Source organism: Petaurus breviceps, unplaced genomic scaffold (genome assembly GCF_028583685.1).
Source record: "Petaurus breviceps papuanus isolate PSGF00001 unplaced genomic scaffold, PetGlider_PUasm1.0 178, whole genome shotgun sequence".
Classification (NCBI taxonomy): domain Eukaryota; kingdom Metazoa; phylum Chordata; class Mammalia; order Diprotodontia; family Petauridae; genus Petaurus; species Petaurus breviceps.
The window spans coordinates 10,709,348-10,726,518 of record NW_027185777.1 but is presented as its reverse complement, the minus strand read 5'-3'; the positions used below and the strand labels follow the sequence as shown (position 1 = coordinate 10,726,518).

The window sequence follows — 17,171 nt, the reverse complement described above, 5'->3', positions numbered from 1 at the left end:
ATGTACCAATGAATCATGTCTTTGTACTATCCATCAAGACGCATATCATGGTTTCAAAAGCATACATTATTCATCCACTTGGTTTTCCCATGTGGATAGTTTGGGTTAATCATAGATCTCACTTTTGTGGTAGGGGAAAGGGCTCTGCAATTTTCCATATCTCAATGTAATCAGCACAATGTTACTTGCAAAAAAAAGTGCCTCTGCAACACCTCTCCATCCACAGGAATCCTCTTTCATTTGAACTCTGTCCTAAACATCCTCCTTGGTAGAGTTCTACACATTTGTCATCTATTTCCTATATGATTCTGTAATGTCTTAGTACATTTGATAATGATATCTCAATGCCATCTGAAAATAAGAGCAGCTAAAGGGCCTTACCATTTACAGAGACTCTCTCTTCCCTCTAGATTTCATTAAATACCCTCCCTGACAGTGGCAAATAAGTTTCTCAACATATGCCTAATGCCAAAATGCAAATCAAAACAACTCTGAGGTACCATATCACACTTATCAGATTGGCTACATGACAAAACAGGAAAATGATAAATGTTGAAGATGTGGGAAAATTGGAACACTAATGCATTGTTGGTGGAGTTGTAAACAGATTCAACCATTCTGGAGAGCAATTTGAAACTATGTCCAAAGGGTTATAAAACTGTGCATACTCTTTGATCCAGAAATACTACTTCTACTTCTGTATCAAAAAGCAGTAATACCAATTGGAAAAGGACCCCAGGTATACAAAAATATTTATAGCAGCTCTTTTTGTGGTGGCCAAGAATTGGAAATTGAGGGGATGTCCATCAACTGAGGAATGACTGAACAAGTTGTAGTATATGAATGTAATGGAATACTACTGTTCACTAAGAAATGATGAGTAGGCAGACTTCAGAAAAACCTGTAAAATCTTACATGAACTGATCCTGAGTGAAGTGAGCAGAGTCAGGAGAACATTGTACAGAGTAACAGCAGCATTGTGGGATGAACAACTTGAATAGACTTAGCTCTTCTCAGCAATGCAAGGATCTAAGACAACTCCAAAAGACCCATGATGGAAAATGCTGTCCACATCCAGAGAAAGAACTATGGAGTCTGAATGAAGATCGTAGTATATTATTTATGCTATTTTGTTGTTGTTGTTGTTTCTTCTTTCTCATGTTTTCTCCAATTGGTTCTAGTTCTTTATAATATGATTAATGTGAAAATATGTTTAATATGAATGTATATATGTGTGTGTGTGTGTGTGTGTGTGTGTGTGTGTGTATATATATATATATATATATATATAAAGTCTATAACATACTGTACACCATCTTGGGGAGGGAGAAGTGGAGGAAAGGAGAGAAAATTTAAAACTCAAAATCTTATATCTTATAGAAGTGAATGTTGAAAACCAAAAATAAATAAATTTAATTTAAAAAGGAATAAAACAAGATATGCCTCTTGCTTATTTTGTGTTTCTTGATATTAATAACCAGAAGATTATTAAACAAAGATATCTATCTCCATTGCCCATCCATCAAGGATCAATGTATGCTTTTTATGCATGCATGAAAGATACCTTCAGAGAGGAGTGCCATTAAATACGCATTTTACTTGACTAAAAAATAATTTAAACCCTAATAGCAAACAAAATCACACAATGGGAAATGCATAAAATATACAAACAAAAGACACCAATAAACATCACAATTTTTTTTAATTGAACACTATAAAGGTTAGGGGGCAGCTAATATAGTTAGATGGCACAGTATATAGAGGGCCAGGCCTACAGTCAGGAATACTTAGCTTCCTCAGTTCAGATCTGACCTCAGACACTTATTAGCTGTGTAACCCTGGGCAAGTCACTTAACCCTGTTTGCCTCAGTTTCCTCATCTATAAAATGAGAGAAGGAAATAGCAAACCACTCCAGTATATTTGCCAAGAAAACCCCAAAGGGAGTCATGGCAATTTGGCCATGACTGAAACAATTCAACAGCAACAAAATGAATGTTAAGCTGTTTTAATGTGTTGGTTAGGTTGGCTAATAACTGAGAGGAGGTAAGAAGTATGAATTGGGAAATAGAGTTGTTGTAAAAACACAGAATATCAATAAAATATCCTTTAAACAATTTCATACATCTGCACATTGATTTAGAGCTGGAAAGGAACTTGGAGATAATCTAATCCAACTGTTTCGTTTTACAGATAAAAATGTTGATGTCTCAAGGATATTAGTGGTTCGTCCACTGAGTAAATGACTTAAAAAAAATTTACAAAGGCAGGATATGAATTCACGTACTGAAATTATAAGTCTAGAAATCCTTACACTGCATGGTATTCTTCATAGTATTTGTATCATTAATCTCTATTGATTGAGAAAATCCAGCATGGGAAAAAATTATTATGCATACAGCAATGCTTTCACATCAATTGATACTTCACTTATCACCAAAGCTACATACCAAAGCTACATACATTTGGGAAATAGCAAGCATGTGTCTAAGAAATACTATTTGTTGAGTTTAAACGAGTGTTTACTTATCCATAATATAGTTCACATATGTTAGTGAAGTTCACTGTTTATTGAATGAAGATCAAAATGGTAATGCTTGATGCACTTATAGATTACCAAACCCTTAAAAAAAAGAAGAAAAAAATCCCAACAGGATTGTCAGGCCAGAAGAAGTGAGCAGCAGATCCAGAAAATCACCTTCCTTTTACTCTGGTATGCTAAACCTTCTCTCAGATTCATACAGTCAACCTCATCTCTTTGAAAAGATAAATGAAGGTCTCTGAGCACTTAAATAAATGCTTTAGAACACTGCTTCTTGACCAGAGTTTTCCATCTACAACTCAGCTTCGTTTTGATTCCATGCAATATCATACCCCACTCAGGATAAGCCAATCTGTAACCTGAAATCTCATCTCCATGCTGAATCCTTTTTTTTTTTTAATACTCAATACCTTTTCAACCTCTTCCCTCTGACTGGAGGGCTGAAGGGTAGTGTGCTAAAGTCCTATCCAAACCTTCCAGGTGTCCAGGATCTCAACTGTTCAAGTAACTCCATTAACTTCTTCACTTGATTTGACTCCTTGGATCAGGCCATTTGCAGGACATGCCCTGGTGTCCTCTGCCTCTTCTTGCTTCCCTTTCTGCATTCTTTTCTCCTGTTATGTTGTAAGCGCCTTCAGGGCATGGCCATTTTTCTTATTTACATTCCCTACACTTAGTGCAGTGCCTAGCAAATTATAAATGCTTAATAAATGTTTATGAATTGAATTGATTTTAACTTTTCTCTTTGATTATGAACTGTAGCGGCAAACACCCCAGCATACCCAGTGTGGCTGACAAAACAGGTTCTTAGATCTGCTTTTCTAAAGGAAAGCAACTCAAAATGGGTTAACAATTTTGCTTTAATCAATCAAACATAATTTACCTAGTTCAGGGGGAAAAGGTCAGCACTCTGAACTTCAGAGCAGACAGAAACATTTCAAGCAGACAGGCCTCCAACTGTCCAACCATTACATCCATACCGAATCACAGTTACCAGAGAGGGAAGCATCAACATCTGGGTTTTTCAAAGCCAGGGGGCTCTCGACAGCTGCCCAGAGTCTCATGTAGTCAAATCACACAACATTTCTCAAAGTGAGCCCCAAAACAAAGACTCACATCAGGGATTGTATAGCCTTCTCCCTGTCAGAGAATGTAATAACCCTCTTGACCCACTGCCCAATTATTACAAAGCACCAAGGTGTGGGAGTTCCTGAAAAATAAACCTCCCACCACAGGCTCCAGGTGCACTTAACTTAGGGGAAGGGAAGATCTTTAAAATTTACATTCCTATAACATGAACCTAACTTTCAATAAACATGAGCATTTTTATTATACATGGAAGAACAAAAAAAGGAAGAAGTCTTTGGCAGGTAAATAGCCAAATAAGGGACATCACTCATCTACCCCAGTGTTCAACCATATACACAAGTGTGAATTACTGATATGAAAGCTGTACTGCCCCAGAAGAAGAGAAATCTTCTCTTCAAAAGTAGAAACTTTAAAAGCACTGCGAAAGATTTAAAATAAATCTTACAATATTATAACAACCTTTTGACTAGTTTATCAATCACATTCTACAGTTTGTAGCAGCCAAAACAGAGAACACTACATAGAACTCAGTTGTGAGGTTACTACACTAGACCTGAATTCAAAAGATTTGAATTCAAATTCTGTGTCAGATATGTGTTAAGTGGGCAAGCCACTTAGCCTGTCTACCTCAGTTTCCTCATCTGTAAAATGTGAATGATAATAAGAGCACCTAGCTCTCAGGATCATTGTGAGAATCAAAAGAGATAAAATTTGTAAAATGTTTTGCAAGCCTTAAAGTTTTATGTAAATATAGTAGCTGTTGTTATTAATTGCAAACAATAGAAAGTAATTACCATTCATCAAAATGCTGGCAAACAAGCTGAGTGTATCAAGGTCAATCATTGAAGGTACATCTGTAATAGATCACTGTCCTTATATCTTTGCTCCTCTTCGATGGCTACCCTGATTTGCTTTAGATTGCTTCATATGTAGAGACTGAGCTGAGCATATGTAGGGGCTGTGACTACATTGCACTTCGTGGAAGACTGAATTCTTGTCATCCTCATTAACCACTCTTAATGACATTATAGGCACTTAGCATTAAGGAACAAAGTAAAAATGCATACAGATATTTGCAGGGTGAGTAGTTACTCATACCACATACCACAATGGGCTTCATCGGTTCCATTTGGGCAGTCAGGTGTAAAATCGCACACCTTGCTAGATAAAATACAGCTCGCATCTTCGCATGGCACAAACCCAACTTCACAACTGCTAGCCTGAGCAACAGTCTCTTCCCCTTCAGAAAATAAACACAATGCATAATTGTCATCAGAACATTTTTTAAAACTATGTTTACAATAAAGAAGGTCAGATTTTGAAAAAAATCCACAGTCTGAATTGGATTAAATTGGGTTGAGTTTTGTTTAGTCAAATCAGACTTCTTACTGGGACCAATACAATGGCAAGCAGAGCTTTTCCTAGGGGCGCTCTCTGTGATGAATAGGACCCAGGACTAGGACACAGGAAGACCTGAGTTCAAAATCTACCTGAGACACTTGCTAACTTTGTGACCCTGGATAAATCATTTCATCTCTCTGCATGATTTTCATCATCTGTAAAATGAGGTGATTAAATTTGATGTCCTCTTTCGTTTCTTCCCACCTCCAAATCTATGATAGATACTCTGGTCCTATGTTTGTGGTATTAGGGAAGGAGGGAATAACATTCCATGCCAAGAGCAGAGCAATTCTCTGCAGCAACCATCATCCCTGTGCCTCAATGCAAAGGCCTCTTCCTGGTCTCAGAGTCATCTTTGAGAAATGCGCCGTCCCTCTTCCAGTCATATGTACGTATAGCTGGGACCAGACAGGCCACTGCATGACAATGTCACCCTCCTCTGCCATCTAATTTTATTAATTTGCCAATATCTCTAGTTACTCAGATTGGAAATGGGCTTAATTAAATAGGCATAGATAGAAATCATCATAAAATCTTCCAAAGCTATTCATCACATGTGAACATATCATAATAAGCAAAGTGGCAACGAGTTCTGAGAGACTGTCATTTGTGGCTTTAAATTAAATGATCAGATGACTCTCTGAATTAATTTCTCTCTATGGACTTACAATCCACTACTGCAGAAAGACATATAGGCCCTGACTAAGCCCAGAAGAGAAGCAACAGAAAAATCAAGAACATGAAAATAATAGGTCTAAGAGGATGAGAGATTCTGGGATTGGGCACAGTGAATCATAAATGCTATGAATCATGGGACCACTTGTCTCCAGTGGAGATAAGTGAGGACTGACTTAGAGAAAGAAATCAATAGAGTAGGAAAGGGTCAAGAAATTGAGATCACATTGAAGGTGAAGGGAAGGATTAATATTAGAATCTTTGCAGAACTTAAGATAACAGAAGACCACAAATGTCAAGAAGGATAGTTAAGAAGACCAGAAAAGAAGACAAAACAAGATTGACAACTTTGATTTACTTTGTCCTTATATCAATATGGTCTTCAATTCTCTATGTACAAAATAATGTAACATATAAACCAAGTTCCAACCATTCTTTAGAGGTGTATATGTTTAAGCACCCTAACTAACATCAACCTTTTTTTTTTAACTACTACATAGACTCAAGCATTACAAGGGGAAAAAATTGACAATTTTTTGAACCCCTTTCAACTCCTACTCTAAAATATGAATTTCATTATATGCTTATTTGCACTGTCAAATTCATATTAGTAGGAAACAACTTTCACAGTACTGCCTGAAAGGGTGTGTAAAATTAAATTCTATTGTGGAATTATTTTCATTAAAGCAAAAATCCATAACCTTTTTGTGTCATGGACTCCTTTAGCAGTCTGGTGAAGATTATAGACTCTTTTTCAGACTAATATTTTTTAAATACATAAAGTAAAATATTAAGATTTCAAAAGAAACCAACTCTACTGAAATTTTTCCCGTCCAAGTTCTTCAACCTTCTGTAACTTATTCAAAGACCACTCCAGTGTCTGTGGACCTAGGGCAAGATCATCTGCCTTGACATAAGTCAAAAACTAGAAGGAAGGAAGGAAGGAAGGAAGGAAGGAAGGAAGGAAGGAAGGAAGGAAGGAAGGAAGGAAGGAAGGAAGGAAGGAGGGTAGGAACGAAGGTAGGAAGGAAGAAAGGAAGAAAGGAAGAAAGAAAGAAAGAAAGAAAGAAAGAAAGAAAGAAAGAAAGAAAGAAAGAAAGAAAGAAAGAAAGAAAGAAAGAAAGAAAGAAAGAAAGGAGGAAAGAAACAAAGATACAAAGAATGAGTAGGGAATGAAGGAATGAATGAATGAACAAAGAGAGAAATGAAGGAAGGTAGGGGAAAAGAAAACAAAGGAAGGATAAAGGAAGAAAAGGAAGGAGGAAGGAAGAAAAGAAAGAACATTTATTAAACAGTTATTACATGACAACTGTTTATAATGCTATTGTCAGCAAGTAGGTCCATGATTTTGCAAAGCATACTATGGTATATGTTTTCCCTCACTGAAATTATGTTATTATTTGAACAATAGAAGATTCAAATAAGTATAACAGTAACACATGTAATAATGTGATTTTCATGTGTTTTTTTCTTTACTGTTAAGTGGGCCTGAATGGTTGTAGTAACAGGAATAAAATACTTGCCTTTGCTTTTGATGTTTGTACTTGAAAGTGATTTGAGAGAAATGCCACAATCTGGAGTTATACTGATGTCATCTATGGCAACAGTGGCATTTTCTGAAAAAACAGTGGCTTGTAAAATGACCTGTAATGGTAAAGACACAAAATTGATCTTCCAAAAAATGTATTACTAGAAAATTCCCAGTAAGGGAAGTAAAAATCTTTTGTATCTGCTCAGTTTTTCAATTTCTGGAAATTGTTTTGGGAACCAAAGAAACCAAATCCCACATTTAGAAGGCCACAAATGTTTTGACAGCAACTTAGGTCACCTTCATAACTCATATAACCTTGTTTCAAATAAAAATGGCAACATTCATCACATCTGAAGGGATGGCTTCCCATTGGAACCATTAAGAGTGATATGCATTGTAAATGAGCTACTTCTGGTAATCAACTGTGGTGGTTTACAACTCGATTTAATTGAGGCATGAATTAATTTGTAATGGGCCTGCTGAAGGCACTGATACATTTCCATACAGGAATATGTAAATACATACATATATATCTGTGGATATACATACATAAACACACTTAGAAAGATATATAACACAAACACTAAGCCCAAAGCCACTCATTAATAAAATTCATATTCTAAAACAACCTTAAGCCATATATTTAAATGCAATTAAATCTAACACTCCTATCAATTACTAACATGATTTTTAACATATTATATATGTATATACTTTCTTTATAACTTCTGATATAATTTTGCAATCCTCTCAGATAAATGAGGATAGAGAGCCAACCGTAAAATCAGGAAGATCTGAATACAAGAGTCACATCTAATAATGGATATATGACCCTGGGAAAGTCACAACTTCTCAGAACTCTAAACAATTAACTATGCAGCAAAGGTGCTGACCTGCATTGGAAGAGGCAGTTTCCTCAACTGAGAGTTCCCTCCATACCAATGAAATCATGGGCGTAGTCCCTGTCCCTCAGTTAAAAAATAAAACAAACCAATGATAACAACAACAACAAAAAAAAATCAGGAGTAACCTCAAAAGCATTTCTGGAGAAGGACATGCATAAAATAGCCAGACCATGGCACAGTCAGAAAACTCATTTTAGATACCTTTGCTTCTGGTCCTATTTGCCAAGCCCCTGGGTCACTGTACTGAAATGTGTATCCATTGCAAAAACAAAACAAATCAGTTGCACATGAGTATCGCATTACTTTTTCACACTGACTTGGCTTAAATGAGTCCCTCTCACTACATGGAAAGCTATATCTTTGACATGGAGATGAAAATCTTCAAGCAAATCAAAGAGGAAGTTTCTATGTGATTAACTTTAACATTTTTTTCTTATTCAATGTGTAAGGATGTGCACAGGGAATAGCAGAGAAGGGTGAATCAATGAAAGCTATGGCCACTGATGGGTAATGAATCCCAAAAGGGAGAGCCTAAGCCAAAGCCATTCTCCAAGCTTTTAAAGGGAACATTGGTTAAAAAAAACACCAAAAAAAACAGGAACTAGAGTTCTGACAGAAAAGTCTCCACTCACCCTGGAAACAACTATTTCCGTCCTCCTATGATAAATGCTTGTACCAAGTCATTCCCATCAGATCACTTGATTATGAACATTTTATGATGCCCTAATTGCACAACTGTACCAATCCCAAGGTGCAAAGATCATAAGAAAGAGAAGAAACCCAATCCTAAATAGACTACTTACTCAAAGATGCAGACCCATTAAAAGGGTGCTGCTAGCAAAGCTGAGACTAGGGGAAGTAGATCCTCATATCCTTTATCCATGTTACTTGTGAGGGTTTCTCCACCCTTTCTTCCTCACACCCATCCTTCTTGTGGCCAGCAAACCATGTCACCCAAAATACCAGGTCTCCATATTCACCTGATATCCTCAGCTCATAACTAAACATTCCAGTAAAGTCTTTGCCTGTTGACTTTTGCTTTTCTTCAGATACACAGGCACTGTTTTCGAGGATGGAAAGAACACATTCTATTCAATGGACTGATACAGCCAGATTGTGACTCTGATTGTGACTGAGAGCAATATGACCCTCTTAGAATTTTTCAAGGGTCTTGATAATGCTTTTTTGAAAACCATCATTTATTTGCAACTGAATTATACCATTTACTCAGGTTTAAGTGACCTGGGTTTTTTTTAACAGTTTTTTTGCAAATTATCATCAACTCTTATTATCAAAGGAGAACTTTTTCACATTTTAGTTTATTTACAGGAAACCTTGTTTCCAAATTGTTAAAATTTGCCGCAAATAAACCATTACTCTACTCACTTGATTCTTTCCTTTGTCAACATCTCAAACTTCTTTTATTATTCTTTTCATGGAGCTTTCGGTTCATTATGCAAAGCCAAAAGCAATCATTTTCCCTGCTCTAGGGGAGGCTTGAAAGAGTAACAGCTCTATTCAAATTGGTGTTCTGCATCAATCTGGGAGGAACACTGTTTTATTCTCAGAATGGAAGCCAAGACTAATTGGAGCATTGGAGAATTTTTTGGCTCTCTTCAGTTGGGTCTTTACAATGCGGCAACATTACCTTCCTGGAGAAAATTGCTCAAAAGGTACAGATACTTATATTTCAATGTCAGCCTTCCAAATCCAAATAAAACATTGTAGAATTTATCCACACCTTTGTTCTTCTACACTAATACAGATAAATGCTATCTACTTAATTATAGTGCTTATGTCTTTAAACAAATGAAAAGAAATAAAAGAAATTCATCTCTTCCCTTCATCCTGCCTCCCCACTTGCGGAGAGGCTGTTGGATGGAGTAGACAGAAAACTGAAGAGCATTGACCAGAAAAAAAGAGTTGGGTTCTGGTCCTATTTCTGCCACACACAGATTGTGTGACCCTGGGCAAGGCTCTTAACCTTCTAGGAACACATGGAATTTTATAAGCCTAGAAGTAGCTAAGCAGACCCTAAGTTACATTGGTAGAGGGGTTCCCTTACCAGAATCTCCCTATATCAATAAAATTACATGTCTGCCTCTCAAAAAAAAAGATATGCCCTAAAGATTTTGGTGAAAGATTAATTCTCACCTTAAGGCATAAGAATATAAATGGATGGAGTGCTGGTCCTGGAGTTAGTAAAACTCATCCTCCTGAATTCAAATCTAGCCTCACACACTTAGTAGCTATGTGACTCTGGGCACATCATTTAATCCTGTTGGCCTCAGTTACTTCTCCATAAATTGATTTGGAGAAGGAAATGGAAAACCACACCAGGATCTTTGCCAAGAAAACCCCATATGGGGTCACAAAGAGTTGGACATGACTGAACAATAACCCAACTCTTAAATTTAATCAGTTGGACCAATCAGAATTATTGAGTTCAGGCTAAAGTCAGTACTTCTGATGGGAAATTAATCAATTGATCAATCAACAGATTTTCCAAAGAATAGGCTTTGAGAGTTTTAGAAAAGATGCCTTAACAAAAGGCACAATAGGAAAAAGGGAGAGTCTCCACTTTCAGAGATACAGAAAATAATTTAAGACTTTAAAAATTAAATCAATCTTAGATGGCCCAGATTCCCAAAATGAGTATTATATTTACATATATAAAGTTTAAAACTCCTGTTTGTTATTTTGCATTTTAAGAAGATGCCATGTTTACTTCATTTTTCATCTTTGGAAAATGGGCATTGATTTTCCAAATCTCAATAGGCTAAGTTAGCCTTTGGTTCTATCATAATTATTTAGACAGATTACTTTCATGAGAAAGGAAGGGAAAGGTAAGAGAGGAGAAGAGAAAGAAAAGAAAATAGGTAAAAAAAGGAGACTCTATGAGTAATAAGCAGAAAGGAAAGAAAATAGGAATAGAATGATCTCTTTGTAATTAGAAAAAAGGCCACTGGATTAGAGTGAATATTGCAGAAATGTTGCCTTACAAAACAAATTTTAATGAAGGCCCAGAATCAGATCACAACCAACTTCAGAAAGAATACCTTTTTACTCTTGCCCTATAAATCTTAACTTTCAGTGAAATTTTCAAATAATGTCAAGAAATTAATATTGATTATAATTATTGACTACAGTATATACTTGACACCTAGTATCAGTCATTATTGTAGATAATTAAATACAAGATCAAATTTATTATTTTATATGACATACATTATTCATAACAATAATAAATCTTCAAGGAACCTAGATCAATATGGCATCAGTGTGAGGCTCCAAAGATGTGTGCCTATGAAGCAGTGCAATATTCACAAGGGATTTATTTGGAAATGTTAAAGATTACAGATGGTCAATCAAGAAACATTCGAGTGCCTCCGATATGCCAGCTTCTGGGAAATACAGAACAACCCACGCCCTCAAGATTTTATAGTCTAATAGTATAGTGTTGCCTCATCATTAGGGTTGGTGACATGAGTTACAGAAAGAGAAATCATGGAATCTCTAATTTTGAGCTGGAGAGGGCCTGAGAAGACATCTAATCCAACCTCTTCCTTGAATGATAAGGAAATTGAGATGCCAACTGACTTGCTGGCCAAATAGACACGAAGGAACTGAGACAGGATTTAAATATAAGTCCTCCATTTCCTAATTCAGTATACTTTCCCTTGCTTCATATATATATGACATTATTACATTTTTCATAAGGGACATTGTTCTACCACATCACTCTTTTGTTGCTGGACCCTGCAAACAGTCTTTCCAGAAGCCATAACTTCAGTTACTAAACCTTAGAAATCACCCCCTCTGGCTATGTTAGCCTGATTATTATATGTAATAATATGAGACTATTATGTCTAACCAGCCACAGCCCCTGCCCATATTCCTGCATTGTTTGGTTACTTCTTACCTCTGAGAGTGATAATAAAATTAATAATACTATTTGTTCTGAACAAAGCACCTCAAATAACTTGTTTTATGGCTCCAATCACTAATCTTGTAATTTCCTAGACCAAAACATTCTTCTATAGCTCTAAATTGACTACATGTGTCATTGCACCCCTCCCCCCATTAAAATGGAAGCTTTTGGAAGATAGTACTAGATCTCTTCCATATTTGTATGCTCCCAAAGCTTAGCATTCCTTCACTTTTATATTTCAAGTATGGCAAATGAGAAATTTGAGCAGATCAGAATTTATAACTGAACTAGAAAATATCAATACTAATTACCTTAGAGCTTTTTTATAAAAATAAAATAATAAAAATACCTACAAATATGGTAAAATACAGAAGCTTATTTAACTCCATAATTGCTAGAATAAAGACAAAATACTTCAAAGATTACCCAGTATTTTTCCTTCTATAATAAGTTGAAGAAACCTGAAGTTTAGCCACTTCGTTTTCAGGACATTAGGAATGGTAGACTCTTGGAAATCATCAAATTGACTTTTAAATACTCATACCTTCAAGGATAGCCCATTAGCAACCAATTAGTGCCTCAGTCCTTTATAATTCCCAGACTAGATGAGGCTAACCTTAAAGCCTGACTTCCCATTAGTCTGCTATGACTAAGAATTGAGCATATTGATAAAATATAATAAACCAATATGCTAACATCTCATAGATTTTAGAGGTCAGAAAAGGTGAGTTCAGAAGGACATAAAACTTGCTCGCATCCAGGCACTAAAATACATTTAAATATCTGAAAACTTCAAAATAGTATAAATTCCTGGTATGTGCAACAGCTCTAAAATGACTTAAAACCAACATCGTAAGGAATTTATTTCTTAAATTTATTAGTGAAGTCACAACCTGGACTAGAGAAATCTCAGAGACATTCAGAGTGAACAGAAAAATTCAGATTAACCAGGAGCTATCTTCAGACTGGAGGACTCAGTAAACAAAGTCAATTCCAAGATCTTCAAAGAATTAAGAATGTCTTTACTTTTGAGACCAGATTTTCAGAACAAAATTGATTTTTGCTTCTGTTAGAAGATGATCAAAATTCTAGAATTGCCTCCCTCTTTGCTATTAATGAAAAGACTTCTAGAAAGACAGAAAATCTTTGACTTAGCAGAATTTTCCTTATATGATTATTTAGCTTCAGTTAAATCATATACCACATCATGATATGAGAATGACCCAAGGTTCTCCAAGGCTAAACCAACAGATTGAAAATTCTATCAGATCGTACACACAGCTTAAAAGGTTTTGAGTAGAAGCCCTGTCTGGTTTTTTTTTTTTTTGAAGCAGCTAGTCATATAATGGATAGATTTCAGGTCTTGTACTTAGGAAGCCCTGAATTTAAAACCAGCCTCAGACACTTACTAGCTAGTTGACCCTGGATAGGTCACTTAGGACTTTTGATCTAATATCAGCTCCCTCTCTCAACCCCTGTCATGTCCAACAATACTCCTTGTAGAAAATATAATGATTTTCTGAAATATTCTTCTGTCCCCCACTCGTCGTGACCTCGCCTTCAGCCTCTTTCCTATTATGTTCCTTGATACTAACATTTTGAAGGTACAATCTATTTCATTTTGTATCCCCAGCACCCACCACAATGTCTAGTAATAAATCCTCATTGAATAGCTAATGGATCCTCCCACCAGAACCCATGAAGGGAGGTCTTTTTTTTAAATAAATGAAAATAATCAGTTGGTCATATATATTAAACAGATTTCAACAATCTATGATTTTCCTTGTAAGGGTTCTTTATTTACTGAGGCAGATTGCACCTCTCTATGACTTAGTAGATATTATTCTTTCATAGAATTATCATAATCAAAAGATCCATCATCTTGATTTGGTGAGTCTTTTACAGCTTAGTCAGGTTGGTCCTTAGACAAGAATTATATAGTTCCTTATTTAAAGCTCCGGCCTTTCATACTTAGTAAGACTATTAGAGCTTTTGCTCCATTAATACAATCTTTGAGAACACCATCTCAAACTCATATGACATGAGGCACCAAAGGAGAACTCTCTTTAAATTCTGTCATTCCTGACTACAGTCTCTCTTTTCTCCAACTCATCTTTCACATCACTTCCAGATGAAGCTTCCCAATGCACAATCATGACTGTGTCACTCTCTTGTACAAAAATCTTCACTAGCTCTCCATTGATGTCCTATACTTTAATGTGACACATTGGAAGATCCTGTATAATAAAGTACAATAAAAAATGAATGGATGAGTGGATGGATGGAGAGATGGATGGATGAATGGGTGGGGGAAGTGGATGCTGTAATAAATTCCATTGACTCAAAGGAATCTGGCAATTAACATATATTACAACATCAAATAAACTACTTTGATGATATTTTTCCTGACTTACCTGAAAAGGTAGAAATGACTCTCCAGATGTAGAATAAACAGGGATATTGGCTTGTGTCCACTGAGATTTGGGAAGTTCTATCAGGTCACCTTGCTTCTGTAACTCACTACCAGCAGACGTCCTTGTAAAAACCGAGAGATGTGAATTCTGGGACAAATAATACCAAAACCGTACCTGTTGAAAAGATTTTAAGGGCATATGAAAAAGGTCATATTAACATATACCAATGATATTTTACATATTTTTAATTTTACAAAATAATGTTTATAACTTTAGCCTTCTTAATTTACTCTTCCTCAAGGAACAAGCATCACCCAGAGAAAGATGAGTAGAGAAGTTTTCATTCAATCAACTTATTAAGCAACTATTTTGTTCAAGGTGCTATGGGAGACATGAACATAAAATATGTGGTCCCTATTTGAGACTCTAGAATGACAAAAATATATTTGAATAGGTAAGAGGTACAGAAATAACTATGAAACAAGGTAGGTTATGGTACCTAGAAAGACCATGCCAAAGTAGACTATATAAGAATAGATTATCATAGAGTTCAGTGGATCATAGATGTAAAATTCAAAGGGGAGATCCCTTTAGATTAAAGCTAATCAAATCCAACCCCTACATTTTACAAATGAGCAAACTAAGATCCAGGGAGACTAAGTGACTTTCTCAAGGTCAAATAACTAGTAACTGATAGATAAATATTTTTGAACCCAGGTCCTCTTGTTCCAAATCCAACACTCTTTTTTTTTGCTTTTTGGGGGGGCAATTGGGGTTAAGTTACTTGCCCAAGGTCACACAGCTAGTTTTTGTGTTAAGTGTCTGAGGTCACATTTGAACTCAGGTCCTCCAGACTCCAGGGCCAGTGCTCTATTTGCTGCACCACTTAGCCACCCCTAAATCTAGCACTCTTTACACTACATCAAGCTGCCTTCCAGAAGTGAAGGGAGAATGGGTTATTCTCCATTGTAACAGTAGTCAAAAGTTAATTTAAGATATATTATTTGGGTCAAGCATTGTAGCCCACATCTAGAGTCCCTGCTACTAGGGAAGTTAAATCTGGTTGATCTCTTGAGCTCAGGAATTCTTAACAGAAGACTGACAAAATATGCATACTAGGCATGGCACCAATATGGTGAATCCTTGGAAAGGATGTGGATGGCAGGCCACTAGAGTGCCTTAAGAGGGATAAACCTAAGTTAGTAACAGCAGATCAAACCACCGATGCCGATCGGTAGTGGGATCTAGTCTGTAAATGGCCACTGCATTTCAAGACTGAAAAAATAGTTGAAAAGAGAAGGAAAATGATGAGGAAAAGGAGGAAGAAGAAAAGGAAAAGATCGATCTTGAAGGATGGGTAAGACTGAAATAGGCAGAGATATTGAGGGGATACATGCTAGATAAAGGAAATAGTGATGGAAAATTAATTACAGAAAATGTACATAGTCCAGAGTAGGATGAACCATAGAATTCAGTGGAGCCTCATATGAGAAAAGACTAGAGAAATGGGTTGCCTTGAGTCTTACTTTATCTGGTAGATAAGTGAGGGAAGTTATCAAAGGTTTATAAGCAAAGGACTAAAGTGGTCATAGAACCACCATATAAAGAATAACTGGACAGGGGTGTGAAACATGGATTTGGTGAATAGTAGAGTAGAGGGAGAAGAGTCTTTGGAGAAATACTTTGGAGGATACACCAATAATCCAGGAAAAAGCTTGTGAGAGCCTACTGCAGTGATGTGGTAACAAACAGTGGAAATGGAAAGGGATGATTATGGAGGTACACTCAATGGAAATATTGGGATAAAATTCAGTTTCACATACAGCAGGCTTAAAAAAGAGTCTGGGTAGAGCAAAGAGAAAGATAAAGGAGAAGGAAGAGTCAAGGTTGACTGACTTAATAGATTTTGAGCCCAAATAATTGGAAAGATTGAGGTTCTACTAACAGAAAAGGGGAACTCAAAATAAAGTGGAGGTTTGAGAGAGCTTGTGCTCAAAATATCAACAGGATAATCAGCTACCCAATTGGTCGGCATTAAATAATAGCTTATGTTTATAGAGGAATAGCCTGGCTCCATAGATAGGCAGCCTGCCTTGAAGATCTATGTTCCAGTCTTACCTCAGAAACGTGGCTGTGTGATCATGAGCAGGTCACATAATCTCTGAGCACCACAAGCAATTTTCGAAAAGTATGAATAGAAATATAGAGGCTGATTTACAGTGATAGAGAGTTCCCTTACCTGGGAATTCCCTACACAAGCGAAGTCATAGCTCCGGTACCTATCCCTTAAGTAGACGTAATCCTTTATAGTTAATAAAACACTTTTCTCCTTAAGAGCCCTGTAATGTTGGTTGTCCAAATACTATTGCACCTATTTCATAGGCACAGAAACTTCAGCTCAGGTGAGTGCTGTGACTTGCTCAAAACCACACAAGTAAAAATAATTGGCAGAATCAGGACTTGAAACCCAGGTATCCTGACTATGAGTCTGGGGTTTTACTCTCTCCAGCTCTCCAGCTGAAATTGCAGTGTCCTAGAGTCCAGGGGAAAAGTTAGAACTTGAGTTGGAGATTCCATAGTCATCCACATAATAGTGAGAGTTAGAGTCATACATAGCTAAGTGCATTAAAGGAAAGATGAGAGAGAGAGAGAGAGACAGAGAGAGAGAGAGAGACAGAGAGAGAG

General features: G+C 36.4%; 1 protein-coding gene across 1 annotated transcript in view; it reads right to left on the bottom strand.

The window, feature by feature from the left end:
- Positions 1–17,171, bottom strand: part of MALRD1 (MAM and LDL receptor class A domain containing 1) — a 930,206-nt gene that overhangs the window by 742,329 nt on the left and 170,706 nt on the right. The window contains exons 14-16 of the mRNA XM_069086118.1: positions 14,487–14,660; positions 7,229–7,349; positions 4,735–4,869 (exon numbers count right to left, since the gene is read on the bottom strand). Of these exons, the coding sequence (XP_068942219.1) occupies positions 4,735–4,869; positions 7,229–7,349; positions 14,487–14,660 (430 nt within the window). The remainder of the gene's footprint in view (positions 1–4,734; positions 4,870–7,228; positions 7,350–14,486; positions 14,661–17,171) is intronic.